This window comes from Salvelinus sp. IW2-2015, linkage group LG2 (assembly GCF_002910315.2).
Source record: "Salvelinus sp. IW2-2015 linkage group LG2, ASM291031v2, whole genome shotgun sequence".
Classification (NCBI taxonomy): Eukaryota; Metazoa; Chordata; class Actinopteri; order Salmoniformes; family Salmonidae; genus Salvelinus; species Salvelinus sp. IW2-2015.
The window spans coordinates 17,325,526-17,342,640 of NC_036839.1; the positions used below are offsets into that span (position 1 = coordinate 17,325,526).

Below are 17,115 nucleotides of genomic sequence, written 5' to 3' on the forward strand. Positions count from 1 at the left end.
AGACACTTGGCCACCGGAGGCCTTAGTAAACCATCTTTAATAAAGCGTGGCCTAAACAAATATTAGTCTTCAATCTCTGCAATAATTGATGAGGTGTGCCCGGATTTCTTTAGTGTCCTTGAAATCTTTCCCAACCTTTTCAAACCAAGTTTTGGCAGGTAATCACACATCTTTACCTTTTTTCACTTTGAGGATTTTYCTTGCAGAAAATAGGTGAGAAATGTTGTCTGGAAGTCGGAGGAATGAAATATGGACGACTGGGGCTGACAGTAGGCCATGTTTACATTCATGGTCTCCAGGACGACAGGGATAACAGCCGCCGAGTCACGCTCAGGAGCTGACAGTAAGGAAGCCGAGAGAGCTACAGGTGTTTCTCCAAGGTGCTAGTGGTGTGGCGACAGGGGYCAGGGACGGCTCTAGGCATAAGCRACATAATGTTAGGTTATTTGTATTTTATTTTTGGAACTCAGTCGGAATCTCAACTTACTGTTGAGAGTTAGAATAGAAGAATACACAAGGTGAAAGTTCAAAATTTGGTTGTGCATCAGTCACTGACAGTCACTCAATTAGCCATGTCAGCTAACAATTTTTAGATTGGTAAGCTAGTTTAGCCAATTATCTAAACAATTGATTTTTTTTAATATTTTTTTTTTGTACTTTTACCCCTTTAACTCCCCAATTTCGTGGTATCCAATTGGTAGTTACAGTCTTATCTCATCGCTGCAACTCCTGTACGGACTCGGGAGAGGCCAAAGTCAAGAGCCGGACGTCCTCCAAAACACAACCCAGCCAAGCCACACTGCCCGCTTAACCCGGAAGCCAGCCGCACCAATGTGTCGTAGGAAACACCGTACACCTGGCGACTGTGTCAGCGTGCATTGCGCCTGGCCTGCCACAGGAGTAGCTAGAGTGCAATGGGACAAGAACATCCCTGCCGGCCAAACCCTCCACTAACCCGGACAACGCTGGGCCAATTGCGTGCCGCCCCATGGGTCTCCCGGTCGCGGCCGGCTGCGACAGAGCCTGGACTTAACAAGGATTTATAGTGGCGCAGCTAGCACTGTGATGCAGTGCCTTAGACCACTGCGCCACTCGGGAGGCCCCCAATTATCAAAACTTGTAAGAATCATGGCCAAATACCGACCGGGTGCCCAGGGGCCCTGACCTCCAGGGGCCCCCCATTGAGTGAGTCATTCTCACTCAGATATCATTAACTTGGCATAAGTAGAATTGCAGGAAATTAGCTTTAAAACTGCAAAAATGTCTCTCCACCCCATGGCAAAATGGAWAGATTTGCAGGAAATTAGCTTTAAAACTGCAACATTTTCTCTCTGCCCCATGACAAAATTAGTACAATAAGAATAGCACGACATTTGTTATAAAATTGCAACATTCTCTCCGCCATTGGAAAAATGTGTAGAACTAGAAAACTTGCTTTAAAACTGAAACATTTACTCTACACCCCAAGGCAAAACGTGTAGAATTACAGAAAATTATCTTTAATACTTAACTTTTTCTCTCYGCCATCAGGAGAGGGGCCACTAAAACATTTTTACCGTTTGGTGATGGGGCCCCCCAACCAAATCTCGCTTAGGGCCCCCAAAAGGCTAGAGCCAGCCTTGACAGGGGTCAACAGATGTCTACATCATTAATAATACAGCTTTTGTATTCAAGGCTTCAAATACAGGCAGCAATGGTCTACTTAGGGCTTAAATCAATGCCATTGCATTACATTTATGATAGCGTGTAGATAGACTTTAAAAGGTCACTAAAATGAATGAGTTTAAAGGTCAGTTTAGTTTTAGGGTTTGGGTTAATACTAGGGTTGAGAAACTGTGTCTAGGACCAGTGCTTAAGGGCACTTAGTGTGGTTGACATTGGTCAGGGATTCATTTCCTACTCGGGACCACAGTGGTTAAACTTGCTGCTGAAACATCAACATTTAAATCTAAGACCCCATAAAACCAAATATACATATTTTTTTACTCTAAGGGAATGCTCTCGGGTCATAGAACTAAACATTTTCTGCTTAGCTTAGTTGGCTTGGTGTAGGCCGATGGACGTTTGCCATGACAAGCATGAAATGCACTAAAGTTTTACAATAAAAAAATACTGTTGGAGGCATGTCAGAAGGGAATAGAGAAAATAACTTGGCGATCATCTCAAGATAAGCAACTGTAGGGTCTGAACATGTAGACTGCTCCTTCCAGAAAGAAAGTAGTTGTTCTGTAAGCGATTGTCTGTTACGTGAACAATAGTGCTTAATACTATCTTTCCAAAATAATCTTTGTAATACTGGAAAATATATGTATTCATTAAGTTTGTTAAGATCTTCACATCTAAAAATAAACATCTACATAAAATATATGTTTTTCAATCTCATATATTTGACCAGCGCATCCTCCCAAGCAGATATGTTCTGTCCAGGATACAGTAACATTGAACATGATTTATTTTAGATTTTTTTATTTAACCTTTATTTAACTAGGCAAGTCAGTTAAGAACAAACTCTTATTTACACGCGTTGAGAATTTCAAATATATATATTTAGCACTTTAAAGAAATACCAGTAGCAAACAGACAAATAAACATAATCTATTACTCTAAGATACACTTAACATATCTTTCGTTAACCCATGTTGATATACTGCAGCCTAATGTATCCAGTACAGTAGGTATATTGAAGTTATCATGGCTGCATAGTCCAGGGTCAGTTAGCACCATCTACTGGATTTAGAGCAGGCCTACATCTGCTCTGTGTTGAATAAAATATTTTATATTATAATGACAGGACAGTCGAGTGATCGTTCTAACAATGGMAATACATGTCCTCAAAGATGGAGGAGAGATCAGGTGGGACCATTCTAGCCAATGAAAGGGGGGATACGAGTTCGAACAACAGGCACAACTCACAACCTTTTTTAAATTGGCCGAAATGCCACGTCTGTCCACTTAAATCAGTGCGTTCATGACAATTACGAAACTTATATTCGATCAATTAAGCCTCATTGGGGTGCAGTTAGGCTAGTGGTTAGAATGTTGGGCAAGTAACCAAAAGTTTCCTGGATCGAATCCCTGAGCTGACAAGATTTAAAAAAATATATATATGTGTTCTGCTCCCTGAACAAGGCAGTTAACCTGGTAGGCCTTCATTGTAAATTAGAGTTTGTTCTTAACTGACTTGCCTCCTTAAATTAGCAATTCAAATTTTTGTTGACCAAATTCAACACGCTCTCATTGACTTCCATACAAAAATGCCAAAATTGTCTTATTTTGGTGGACAGATGTTGTCACTTCTTCCTGTCTGGTTGAAATTAAATCATTTTTTATTGGTGGCATACACATATTTAGCAGATGTTATTGCGGGTGTAATGAAATGCTTGTGTTCCTAGCTCTATCAGCACAGTAATATCTAACATTACACACAAATCTAAAAGTAAAATAATGATTTGCTCCTTGAATTGATCTCTTCAAGGAGCACGAAAAGCACCTTGGTTGAACGAACCCCAGTAATAGAAACAAACAAACAAAATAACTAACATTGCTATAGTTTGCTTGTCTTTTTAGCATGAGCACTCATCTTTTCTYACTGGCACTGCTTTCCCTGATAACGGCTTTATTGAAGAAAGTATTACTTGAGAAGACTATGATATGTGGTTTACCTAGTTGAAGGCACTCTGGATAAGACCRTCTGCTAAAATGTAAATGKTGTCTGTWTGAAGTACAGATCTAGGCCTACTTGTAGACCAACATAGCTGTATTATCACAGCTTAGTGTGTAAGGGTGGAGACCAGTGGAGGATGCTGAGGGGAGAAAGGCTCATAATGGCTGGAACGGAGCCAATGGAATGGCATCAAACCTATTGTGTTTTTTGTTTGTTTATTTGCGTTGTTTGGAACTTATTTTTTTACAAATTTTGTACATAATGTTGCCGCTACCGTCTCTTATGATCGAAAATAACTTTTAGACATCAGGACTGCGATTACTCACCACGGACTAGCAGCATCCTTTTTCTTCTTTCACGATTCTTATGAGCCCGACGCGAAGGATATACTGCTTTCTCGGGAACAGGCCCAGATCCTCGCGATTTGTGTGAAGAAGAGGTGGAGAAAAAGGGGCCAAAGGGCRGGCTGCCTTCTGKGAATTCGTAGGCGATCGAATAAACCMGCACTTCCCTCCATTCTGCTAGCAAACRTGCAATATTTGGAGAATAAAATCGACGAGCTACGCGGAAGAWTAAACTACCAACGGGACATTAAAAACTGTAACATCTGATGCTTCATGGTGTCATGGCTGAACGATGATACTATCAACATAGGGCTGGCTGATTACACGCTATACCGGCAGGATAGAACAGCAGTGTCTGGTAAGACAAGGAGCGGCGGACTATGTATTTTTGTAAATAACAGCTGGTGCACGATATCTAAGGAAGTCTCGAGCTATTGCTCGCCTGAGGTAGAGTATCTCATGATAAGCTGTAGACCACACTATCTACCTAGAAAGTTATCATCTGTATTTTTCGTAGCTGTTTACATACCACCACAGTCAGAGGCTGGCACTAAGACGGCATTGAATGAGCTGTATTCTGCCATAAGCAAACAAGAAAACGCTCACCCAGAGGCGGCGCTCCTAGTAGCCGGGAACTTTAATGCAGGGAAACTTAAATCCGTTTTACCAAATTTSTATCAGCATGTTAAATGTGCAACCAGAGGGGAAAAAAACTCTGGACCACCTATACTCCACACACAGAGACGAATACAAAGCTCTCCATCGCCCTCCATTTGGCAAATCTGACCATAATTCTATCCTCCTGATTCCTGCTTACAAGCAAAAATTAAAKYAGGAAGAACCAGTGAGTAGATCAATAACAAAAGTGGTCAGAAGAAGCAGATGCTAAGCTACAGGACTGTTTTGCTAGCACAGACTGGAATATGTTCTGGGATTCATCCGATGGCATTGAGRAGTACACCACATCARTCATTGGCTTCATCAATAAGTGCATTGATGACGTYGTCCCCACAGTGACCGTACGTACATACCCCTACCAGAAGCCATGGATTACAGGCAGCATCCGCACTGAGCTAAAGGCTAGAGGTGCCGCTTTCAAGGAGCGGAACTCTAACCCGGAAGCTAATAAGAAATCCTGCTATGGCCTCCGACGAGCCATYAAACAGGCAAAGCRTCAATACAGGACAAAGATCGAATCGTACTACACTGGCTCTGACGCTCGTCGGATGTGGCAGGGCTTGCAAACCATTACAGACTACAAAGGGAAGCACAGCCGAGAGCTGCCCAGTGACACGAGCCTACCAGAAGAGCTAAACTACTTCTATGCTCGCTTCGAGGCAAATAACACTGTGTGATCACGCTCTCCGCAGCCGATGTGAGTAAGACCTTTAAACAGGTCAACATTCACAAGGCCGCAGGGCCAAACGGATTGTACTGTGAGCACACGCTGACCAACTGGAAAGTGTCTTCACTGACATTTTCAACCTCTCCTTGTCCTTGTCTGTAATACYAACATGTTTTAAGCAGACCACCATAGTGCATGTGCCCAAGAGCACTAAGGTAACCCGCCTAAATGACTACCAACCCGTAGCACTCACGTCTGTAGCCATGAGTGCTTTGAAAGTCTGGTCATGGCTCACATCAACACCATCATCCCAGAAAACCATAGACCCACTCCAATCTGCATACCGCCCAAACAGATCCACAGATGATGCAATCTCTATTGCATTCCACACTGCCCTTTCCCACCTGGACAAAAAGGAACACCTACAGTTGAAGTCGGAAGTTTACATACACCTTAGCCAAATACATTTAATCTCAGTTTTTCACAATTTMTGACATTTAATCCTAGTAAAAATCCTGTTTTAGGTCAGTTAGGATCACCACTTTATTTTAAGAATGTGAAATGTCAGAATAATAGTTGAGCGACTGATTTATTTCAGCTTTTATTTCTTTCATCACATTCCCAGTGGGTCAGAAGTTTACATACACTCAATTAGTAGTTGGTAGCATTGCCTTTAAATTGWTTAACTTGGGTCAAATGTTTCAGGTAGCCTTCCACAAGCTTCCCACAATAAGTTGGGTGAATTTTGGCCCATTCTTTCTGACAGAGCTGGTGTAACTGAGTCAGGTTTGTAGGCCTCCWTGYTCGCACAMGCTTTTTCAGTTCTGCCCACAAATTTTCTATAGGATTGAGGTCAGGGCTTTGTGATGGCCACTCCAATACCTTGACTTTGTTGTCCTTAAGCCATTTTGCCACAACTTTGGAAGTATGCTTGGGGTCATTGTTCATTTGGAAGACCCATTTGCGACCAAGCTTTAACTTYCTGACTGATGTCTTGAGATGCTGCTTCAATATATCCACATACTTTTCCTCCCTCATGATGCCATATATTTTGTGAAGTGCACCAGTCCCTCCTGCAGCAAAGCACCCCCACAACATGACGCTGCCTCCCCCGTGCTTCACGGTTGGGATGGGGTTCTTCGGATTGCAAGCCTCCACTTTTTCCTCCAAACATAACAATGGTCGTTATTGCCAAACAGATCTATTTGTGTTTCATAAGACGAGAGGAAATTTCTCAAAAAAGTACAATCTTTGCAAACCGTAGTCTGGCTTTTTTATGGCGGTTTTGGAGCAGTGGCTTCTTCCTTGCTGAGCGGCCTTTCAGGTTATGTCGATATAGGACTCGTTTTACTGTGGATATAGATACTTTTGTATCTGTTTCCTCCAGCATCTTTACAAGGTCCTTTGCTGTTGTTCTGCCACTTTTTGCACACAAGTACGTTCATCTCTAGCAGACAGAACGCGTTATGATGGCTGCGTGGTCCCACGGTGTTTATACTTTCATACTATTGTTTTGTACAGATGAATGTGGCACCTTCAGGTGTTTGGAAATTGCTCCCCATGATGAACCAGACTTGTGGAGGTCTACAATGTTTTTTCTGAGGTCTTGGCTGATTTCTTTTGATTTTCCCATGATGTCAAGCAGAGGCACTGAGTTTGAAGGTAGGCCTTGAAAAACATACACAGGTACACCTCCATTTGACTCAAATTATGTCAATTAGCCTATCAGAAGTTTCTAAAGCCATGACATAATTTTCTGGAATTTTCCAAACTGTTTAAATGCACAGTCAACTTAGTGTATGTAAACTTCTGACCCACGGGAATTGTGATACAGTAAATTATAAGTGAAATAATCTGTCTGTAAACAATTGTTGAAAAAAATGACTTGTGTCGTGCACAAAGTAGATGCCCTAACCGACTTACCAAAACTATAGTTTGTTAACAAGAAATGTGTGGAGTGGTTGAAAAACGAGTTTTAATGACATATGTAAACTTCCAACTTCAACTGTATTTGAGAATGCTATTCATTAACTTTAACTCAGCGCTCAACACCATAGTGCTCTCAAAGCTCATCAATAAGCTAAGGACCCTGGGACTAAACATCTCCCTCTGCAATTGGATCCTGGACTTCCTGATGGGCCCGCCCCCAGGTGGTAAGGGTAGGTAACAACACATCCACCACGCTGATCCTCAACACGGGGGCCCTCAGGGTGTGTGCTCAGTCCCCTCCTGTACTCCCTGTTCACTCATGACCGCACGGCCAGGCACGACTCCAAAACCATCATTAAATTTGCCAATGACACAACAGTGGTAGGCTGATCACCGACAACGACGAGACAGCCTATAGGGAGGAGGTCAGAGACCTGGCCATGTGGTGCCAGGACAACAAACTCTCCCTCAACGTGATCAAGACAAAGAGATGATTGTGTCTACAGGAAAAAGGGACAGAGCACGCCCCATTCTCATCGACGGGGCTGCAGTGAAGCAGATTGAGAGCTTGATGTGCACACTAACAAAAAAATGGTCCAAGCACATCCAGACAGTCGTGAAGATGGCACAACAAAACCTATTCCCCTCAGAAGACTGAAAGGATTTGGCATGGGTCCTCAGATCCTCAAAATGTTCTACAGCTGCACCATCGAGAACATCCTGACGGGTTGCATCACTGCCTGGTATGGCAACTGCTCGGCTCCGACCACAAGGCACTACAGAGGTAGTCTGAATGGCCCATTACATCACTGGGCCAAGCTTCCTGCCATCCAGGACAGCAATATCAGGCGGTGTCAGAGAGGCCCTAAAAATTCCTAAAGACTCCAGCCACCATAGTCTTAGAGTGTTGTCTCTGCTACCACACGGCAAGCGCTACCGGAGCGCAAGTATAGGTCCCGAGGCCTTCTAAACAGCTTCTACCCGCAAGCCATAAGTCTCCTGAACATCTAATCAAATGGCTACCCAAACTATTTGCATTGCCCCCCTTTACACCACTGCTACTCTCTTTTGTTGTCATCTATGCATCTACTTCAATAACTCTACCTACATACATGTACATACTACCTCAATTAACCGGTGCCCCTGCACATTGACTCTGTACCGGTATATAGTCTCGCTATTGTTGTTTTACTGCTGCTTTTAAATTACTTATTAMTTTTCTCTCTTATTCKTGTCCGTATTTTTTAAAACTGCATTGTTGTTTRGGGCTCGTAAGTAAGCATTTCACTGTAAAGTCTACACCTGTTGTATTCGGTGCATGTGACTAATAAAATGTGATTTGATGCCACTTCACTAATTCTGCTCCARCCATTACCATGAGCCTGTCTTCCCCAATTAAGGTGCCACCAACCTCCTGTGGCGGAGTCAGTAGATAATATGTATATCTTTATATCTCGTGTTATTCRGACTCCTTGGGACGTCCCTACCCTAAACCCTAACCATAACGTTACCCCTTACCTTAATCATGGCGCTCATTTGACATTGTTGTCTTTTTCTTTCAGGCAATACAATTGGACACACTTGATGACGTCAATATTACTCGACTACGTGCAAAAAAAGACCATTTCAACGCGTTATTATCGCGCCTCGAAATAACTTACATAGAGGGTGATTTTTGGGTCAGATTTGCGGGTCTGGTGGTAAAATCATGGCGTTACGGGTGATCCGTTTGGTCATCCCCTCGGGGACATCCGTTTTACCACCTATTCAGACGGTAAGATTGTAAGAAGAATTGCCAAAATGCTCTCTAGCGCAACGAAAGGTATCACGTTCACAAGCCGCCCTCGATACAAGGACACCATAACAAGAATTTGAATGCTAAGAAGGTTAAATAGCAGATTGGTGTTTTGCGTGACCAGCTGCGTGTTCTGTGGTTGTCAACAACTATTGTGTAGCAATGTATTATTAGCGGCAATATTAATTAATTTGTTAGCTAGCTTATTTGAACTAATTGTCTAGTTACCGTTATCCCATTCTTGTCATCCTCCTGACATGCTAGCTAGTATTTCAGTTTGATCAATTACAATGAAGCATGCTTAATTCATAGTGGGTAKGATGGTCAGAAGAATGACACTCACATACTCATTCTATTGATACTGAGTACAATTTTAATATTTGATTTGAGAATTAATTGATCAACATATCTTATATCTTTAGGCTGGTATTCACACAAGCTCATTAAGGAACCTACGGTATGGCTGGTGGGCATATGCACTGGGCGAGAGGACAACCCCAAGGTTCAAAGAGAACAGCAAGATCATCTCCATTGATGGCAACCTGGCCTCAGGAAAGGGGGCGCTGGCCAAGAGTCTGGCTGATAAGCTGGGTAATGATCCTGTTGTCGATGCAGTTATTGAAGTCTAGACTACTTATTTATACATATTTATAACTTGGGGAGTTAGATGTTTTATAATGCCAGTTGCATTAACAAAAAACAAAAAAAACTTAATTTCCTACCTTCTGGTACAAAACAAGATKAATGTATATTGACTACATTAACACTTTGTCTGATGTCTGTAGGGATGCTGTACATGCCTGAGCCCAACACACACTACTTGGACAAGATGACAGCGGAGAAKGAGCCTCTGCCAATCGCCTTCAACGGTAACTGCAGCTTGGAGAAGTTCTACGCAGACCCCAAGGCTGCTGATGGGAACTCCTACCGGCTACAGGCATGGATGTACCTCATGAGGCTCCTTCAGTGGTCAGACGCCATGGAGCACCTGCTCACCACAGGTACGGCTGGCTGGCTATGGGAATGYGCTCAGATATCACTCACAAATGACATCAGGATTGTGTTAGGGAATCGGGGAAAACAAAGAATTGAGCTTACATTCCTGTAGTTAAATTAATGCCTTGTTATTCTAAATGGCTTTTTGCAAAAAATATGATTCTGTCCATTTTGGGTTTTTAGTCATGTCCTTCTCATAAACTTTCTCCATTCTAGGCCAAGGTGTGATCTTGGAGCGCTCGCCCTACAGTGACATGGTGTTTGTGGAGGCCATGTTCAAACAGGGCTACATCAGAAGGCAGTGTAAGTACTGAAATCCCTATAATGAGGGTGGTACAGATCTGAATAGTCTTATTGCATTGTTATTTTATTTATTTATTTAATTTCACCTTTATTTAACCAGGTAAGCCAGTTGAGAACAAGTTCTCATTTACAACTATGACCTGGCCAAGATAAAGCAAAGCAGTGCGACACAGACAACAACACAGAGTTACACATGGAATAAACAAACATWCAGTCAATAACACAATAGAAAAGTCTATATACAGTGTGTGCAAATGAGGTAAGATAAGTGAGGTAAGGCAATTAATAGGCCATAGTGGTGAAATATTTACAATTTAGCAATTAAACACCGGAGTGATAGATGTGCAAGTAGAGATACTGGGGTGCAAAGGAGAGAGAGAAAAACAGTATGGGGATGAGGTAGTTGGATGGGCAATTTACAGGTGCAGTGATCTGTGAGCTGCTCTGACAGCTGGTGCTTAAAGTTAGTGAGGGAGATATGAGTCTCCAGCTTCAGTGATTTTTGCAATTCGTTCCAGTCATTGGCAGCAGAGAACTGGAAGGAAAGGTGGCCAAAGAAGGAATTGGCTTTGGGGGTGACCAGTGAAATATACCTGCTGGAGCGCGTGCTACGGGTGGGTGCTGCTATGGTGACCAGTGAGCTGAGATGAGGCAGAGMTTTACCTAGYAAAGACTTATAGATGATGAATCAGATCTGAATCAGWTCTGGTTTAACACCAACCTGACAAGCCATGATATTGAAAGGTCATTMGTGTTTTAAATAWAAACTGTGGGTGAAGATGCTTTTTTATGTATGCCACCATTACTACAAAAGGGGCATATTACATTGCTGTGGTTGAATCTCATATGTTCTGTAATGCAGGTGTAGACCACTACAATGAAATCAAAGGTATCAGCATCTGTGAGTTCCTGCCCCCTCACTTGGTCATCTATGTGGACAAGCCAGCAGAAGAAGTGCAGAAGAAGCTAAAGGCATCAGGCAAAGTAGGGAGACACAATCAASGAAATTATAATCCATGCTAGACTTTTCTAGGCATATCGTTTGTCTGTTTGACTGAATGACCATCCATTATCAGCTGGTAGAGAACCTATGGAAGTTTTACTCAACCAATTTTGAGTCCTGTCCAGTAATTATTCTAARTTGTGTAAACTTTTTCTAATATTGACATATTTGGGGCTTTAAACAAAACACATTTTAAACTCCTCAAAAAGTCTCTACTGTGGTCATGAGCTAGGTTAGAAACAGAAAAAAAGATTATCAGTCTGTTGCTAACAACAAGTAATGTTCTTAATTGGAACCTTTCCTTTGCCAAATGCCTCTGGTAATGTGTAAAAATTATAGAAATTAGTTGTTGCTTTCACGTACGCCCATTTAGGACCTCTCACATTTGGCAGGCGGGCGGGCCACACAAAGCCTGGTAGTTATTAGCATTATGCAATTGTGGCCCCAGCAATAATCCTGTCTTTAAACATAATCATGGAGGACTGGTGGAATTTGGTGTGAATTGAGATAAATATGCAGTCTCAGATTCTACCAGAAAAAGTTGTGTTTAGGACAAGTCTAGGTGCTTAAAGTCTAGACTATTTTCAACTTAGGTAGTTTGATTCATACTTCAAATCAGTGTTCCAAACTTTTCTTTCTGGAGTGTAATTCTCACATCTCTGATTGGATTTAAATATATTACATGTTTAAACCTCAGTTTTAAACATGTTGAATCACACTCCCTTATTTAAAGCCAGATGTATCCTTTCAGTGAACAACATGATGGATCTTTTTTTATCTATGCAATGTTTAGGGTGTATGTTGAATAACCATTTTCATCGATGGTCTTGTTTAGGCTATTGCCTTCAGAAAGTATTCACAGCCCATGACTTTTTCCACATTTTTTTGTTACAAAGTGGGATTAAAATGGATTTAATAGTCATTTTTTTGTCAACAATCTTCACAAAATACTCTGCAATATTGAACTGGAAGAAAAATGGTAACATTCTGTAAAAAAAATATATAAAAAAATAACTATTTAGGGCTGTCCTCGACTAAATCTCGGTGGACCGAWAGTCGTCTGTTCTTTCGACCAATCAATTGGCTGAAATTTTAGTTAGTCCATGCAACTTATGTGACTTGTTAAGTGACACTTTACTCCTGAACTTATTTAGGTTTGCCACAAAAATTTCAATAAACCTAATTCCACTATGACATGATGKGGTAGGCCAGTTACAAAAAAATCTCAATCCATTTTAAATTCAGATTGTGTAACACAGCAAAATGTGGAAATAGTTAATACACAAAAAAAAGTGAATACTTTCTGAAGGTACTGTATATGCCCAAAAGCTGCACTTGTGTTTTTAGATCACTAATAGTATTGGATGGGTAGCATTTTGGAAAGAAGCCATCTGTCAAACTTCTAAAGGCTTAATACTGGTCAATAAAGGAACTAAATCAAGCTGAAGCCTGGATAAGAATTCAAGCATGGCCCTTCAAATAGATTMATATCAGTCGCCACTGAGTTATTTGATTTTGTGTGCCATGATTATTCTTACGTTAGGTTTAATTACCTTTCCGCTCTACGGATCAGATCATTGAAGGTGAGAATCTGCTTCAACAGCTCCAAACAGATCTTCTGCTTCTTTACCACTTTGGGTGTTCYGCTTGTTAAGTTAAATCCATTTAAGGCACTTTGACTGAGCAAGAGAATTGTGTTAGGTCTGCTGTTAGCTGTCTTTTCAAATAGTCTATTTTCTGATGTGTGTTGTTCCTGTCTTCATTCGTCTATCCTGTCTTACCCTCAGGATGTGCCCCTACCCTATCTGAAGWGCATTGAGGATGCCTACAAGAAGACCTACCTTCCCAAAATCAGGTTAGTGGATTAGAAAGCTCTCTAGTGAAACGTATATTCATTATACCTCTGAGATGACCCTGTCTTTTAACAACTTGAACGTTTTTTAACAATGCAATTTTTCAAGACTACTCCGATCGGACCTTCAACCATTTACAAGAAAGGTGTTGAGTGTTTCTTTATTTCAGTGAGAATGCAGAATTGCTCGCTTATGATGCTACCCAAGCACAAGACATGGAGAGGGTAAGAAAATCCAGTGAATGACTAGAGGCATCAAATTCTATAATAATAACCTTGTAGTTTCTGGTGAGAAAACAAACATGGTGTTGATATGTTAGGCCTAGCCAATGCATCATACTGGAATGCACTGACTGCTGTTGAAACCCTGTCTTATTCTCTCACAAAACTCTCTCGTCAAACAGACTTCACTTTTTTGTTTTTCTCTTTAGATTGCAGAAGACATTGAGTACTTGAAATTTGAGAAAGGACCTTGGGTAGAGCAGGATGATGTCACACTCCACTACATGAGAATGCTGTAAGTATAACCACTTAATTTGTTCCCTACACGTGTAGACCTTACTTTTCCGTCACGTACATGGGTAGGCCTATATAGTTCATATTGGAGCTCTGGAAGCTTTCTCATCAGCCTGCTGTTTTCCTTCCTCTCTCCCAAGGGTGGAAAACAAGATGAGGGTTGCAGACCTGACCCTTGTACCCAACTTCCTCCCTGAGGTCACCATCGGGGCTCACGAGTATGACGCAGGCTACTATGCCTTCAAATCAGTAAGGGAGAAAAGCACTCTACTTCTCTTATGATGTGGTGTGGCTAGATCACCTGATATGACCAGATTATGATAAAGTGGGGTATGAGCTATAGGTACCATACTGCATAGGTAGAGAACTTTCTCCCTCCTTCAATAGTATTTTCCCTCTGTCTCTTCTGGGTTTTGTGGCCGTCTTGTGGTTTTGCCTCCAGCATATTAAATAACTATTTTGGTAGCTGAAATATCAAATGATATACGAAAAGGGAAATGCCATATGTGGAATATTCTCCAAGTCATTGGTGTCATCAGTCTTGCAGGAAAACATTCTGTCCTGACCTTTAAAGTTTATTGACTGGAGATGTGGGGGTATATAATGTGCTACAGGATTCTTTGAGCTGACATTTTGCTCGGTGCCCGCTATTATACTGGAACGAGTGGGAGGACAAGCTTGGGGAATGTGAACTATGGCGGGCTTAGGTTGTCTGCATTTTCTCATCCATACTTCTACTTGACAAAGTTCACTTCTTCTGAAGTGCAAGCTAGGATTCCGCAGTAGAGTGTGTACTGTTTGACAAGAACAACAACAGATAAGGGTTTGTCGGGTGATGTAATTTTGGTTTCACCAGCTTAAACTCATGCTAAGTTGTACCTTAGATGTAAAACTAGGTAAACAAAACTTTAATGCCTATCAATGTTGCTATTTGCAATCCAACACCACTTCTTCAATCTTGGCTGATTCTGTTTTTGAGGCTGTAAATGTCTTTATATTTAAGTCTGTTTTCTGCTTCTTTGGCTGACTGATAACAGTTGAAAGAAAGAGAAGCAGTGTTAATGTAGGCCTTAGTTTAACACTAGACTATCTTTTTTGTTTCATATTCACAAGACTGATGGGCTAGTGTCGCCTGGGTGACTGAGAGCAGCCTGGCTGTCTATCAGTCTGTCAYTGACGTGGCTTCACATTAGCAGGAACTCATAACGCGCTGTTTGCTAAGGCTAGGGGGTGATGGACTGCAATGTCGCCCCTAGTGACAAAAACACTTTGCTATACCATTAGTCTTTGCTGTCGTCCCACATCTAAGGATGGATGAGTCTTRAGTGGCTAGTTCTTCAAAGCTTAAGAGAATAAGAAGGCCCGGCTTCTTAAATCGGAGAACTGTTAAACCTGCCCAAGTGTCCTGTGGAATATCGTGTGTCTCTTTTTACCCAGGCAATTCCCACAAAGGTTTTTTTTTTAAGTCAAGGATGACTCCTTGACCCTCGCATTGGATTCGTTTTAAGGATTTCATCAGTAAAGTGTAGGTTATGACTTGTATGCCCAGACTAAGAGGGTTACAGAACTCTCAGAATAACTATTAGGCTACTAACTTGATTTATTTCCAAAAAGGCAAAACATTTATTAAGTTGTTCTATACCTAGCTTAACTACATTGTATTTTACTTGCAAGATTTGCTCTCCTATATKTTTGGCAACTGTTTCAGGAAATACATCCCAGATGTTTTAGCATACATAATAGGCTATATCCCCTATCACTTCTCTCACTCTAATTAAATTGACTGTCCTTTTCTTTTCTGTCCAAAAGCTCCTGGGAAAGAAGTACGCTGCAGGTTATAACGCAGACATAGGAGACACGAACATCTGGCTGAAGTGAATGAGTGGACCTGACTACTCTGGAGCTGATTGCTGTAGATGAATGGTTCGTTCCTCATTCCCTCCCTCAACCCCCCTCACACACCTGTTCACTCCTCCCTATGGGTGGAGAAGTCTAAATATGGGATTATCCGTTTGATCCAATCTGGAACATTTTCTTCTCTGGTCCGACTGTATCAAGGAGGAATTGTATTATGTCCATGAATTATGCATTAAAAGTAAATCTAAAAACTTGTTATTTTATTTTTGTGAAATGTGCATCTAGCCTTTTCAAGAGGGATAATGGCAATTGGATTAAGAGGAGAGATTACAGTTTATCCTCAATCATATTATGTTTTTTATAAACTGGTGACAGTAAACTTGAAGKTTAAGTGTCTTCACTGACTTGTATCATTATAATGTATCCGCTAGTCTTTTCTTTAGCAGATGCTTCACACAGTGACTTTGTCAGTGCATAGTGTGGTGTCACATAGCCCCGTAAGGGTTTACTGTTTTTCTAAACCACAGTTCCAGGTATGGAAGCAGGTAGCCAATTAGGCAGGCCTTCAGTGTGCCTGTTGTACTATATGTGTCTGCAGATACTGACTGGGCTCAGACTGATTGGCTTCCAGCCGTTCCATAATGGCATATCAAACACAATACATATATAAATAACGAAATCTAAAATCTGCAGTTATGACATGTTCTAAGGGCAAGATTAGATATACTACTTTCATGAAAGAGAAAGATGATCATTCAGGTGCTGCTAATTTCAGACTGTGGTGGTATGGATCACCATGAACATATTGAAGTTTAGCTTTCTTATTGAACCAGACAATTGAAAGTTATTTTTAGTTGTTTATCGAAGATAGCTGGCTAACTCATTGATCCTGCTTTGTATCATACCCTTCAGGTCTTCATGTACCAAAAAAGAAGTGCAATTCCCTCCACACTCTCTTTTCACAGGGTGATTTTAAGAGGCTGGTTGTTTTTAATTTACCACCAGCTGACTCCAGCATTTCTCACTCACACACCTCCAGCATTTACACACCTACGCCACTGTAGCTCAGCGAAGATGGACGACACGGAGCTATTACACTGACCGAGAGGAACAGAGCAGCAGGCTGTGGCAATTAGACGCTGGGTATAGTACCTGGCCGGCTGGTGTCATCTCCCAAAGTGTTAATCGAACACATGGCATTAAGTACGATTAAATGAGCCCTTGTCGACCTCACCTTAAAGTGTCCGCGTGATCCTTGAGTGAAGCGCTGCTGCTCTTTACTGTGCAAATGGATCTAGCAGGTGAAACCCTGTGAAATGAACAAACGCCTCCCTCCCATGACTAAATTTTCACATGGGCCACTTTGAAATCTGTCGACTGGTGATTTTCACAGCCCATGAGACAGGGAAGAGTTGTAATTGGCATTATATGAAATGAGCAGTCAGTCTCATGACTTGAAATAGGATGTCACGGTCACAGTTGAAATCCGTTTTACAGAACTCTCTTATGGC

General features: G+C 41.5%; 1 protein-coding gene across 4 annotated transcripts; it reads left to right on the forward strand.

The window, feature by feature from the left end:
- The first annotated feature begins 8,899 nt into the window (after positions 1-8,899).
- On the forward strand, positions 8,900-16,837 carry LOC111976077 (NADH dehydrogenase [ubiquinone] 1 alpha subcomplex subunit 10, mitochondrial). Of its 4 annotated transcripts, none has more exons than XM_024004841.2 (11): positions 8,900-9,056; positions 9,500-9,668; positions 9,863-10,078; positions 10,290-10,376; positions 11,239-11,360; positions 13,167-13,234; positions 13,402-13,456; positions 13,663-13,748; positions 13,888-13,996; positions 15,557-15,670; positions 16,644-16,837. In XM_024004841.2, the coding sequence occupies exons 1-10, from the start codon at positions 8,991-8,993 to the stop codon at positions 15,623-15,625; spliced, it is 1,047 nt and encodes a 348-aa protein (XP_023860609.1). In that variant the 5' UTR covers positions 8,900-8,990; the 3' UTR covers positions 15,626-15,670; positions 16,644-16,837. The 4 variants fall into 4 exon arrangements, with proteins under 4 accessions (XP_023860609.1, XP_023860592.1, XP_023860600.1 ...); XM_024004824.2 differs by lacking the exon at positions 16,644-16,837 and adding an exon at positions 16,517-16,599; XM_024004832.2 differs by lacking the exon at positions 16,644-16,837 and adding an exon at positions 16,570-16,587.
- The last annotated feature ends 278 nt before the right edge of the window (positions 16,838-17,115 follow it).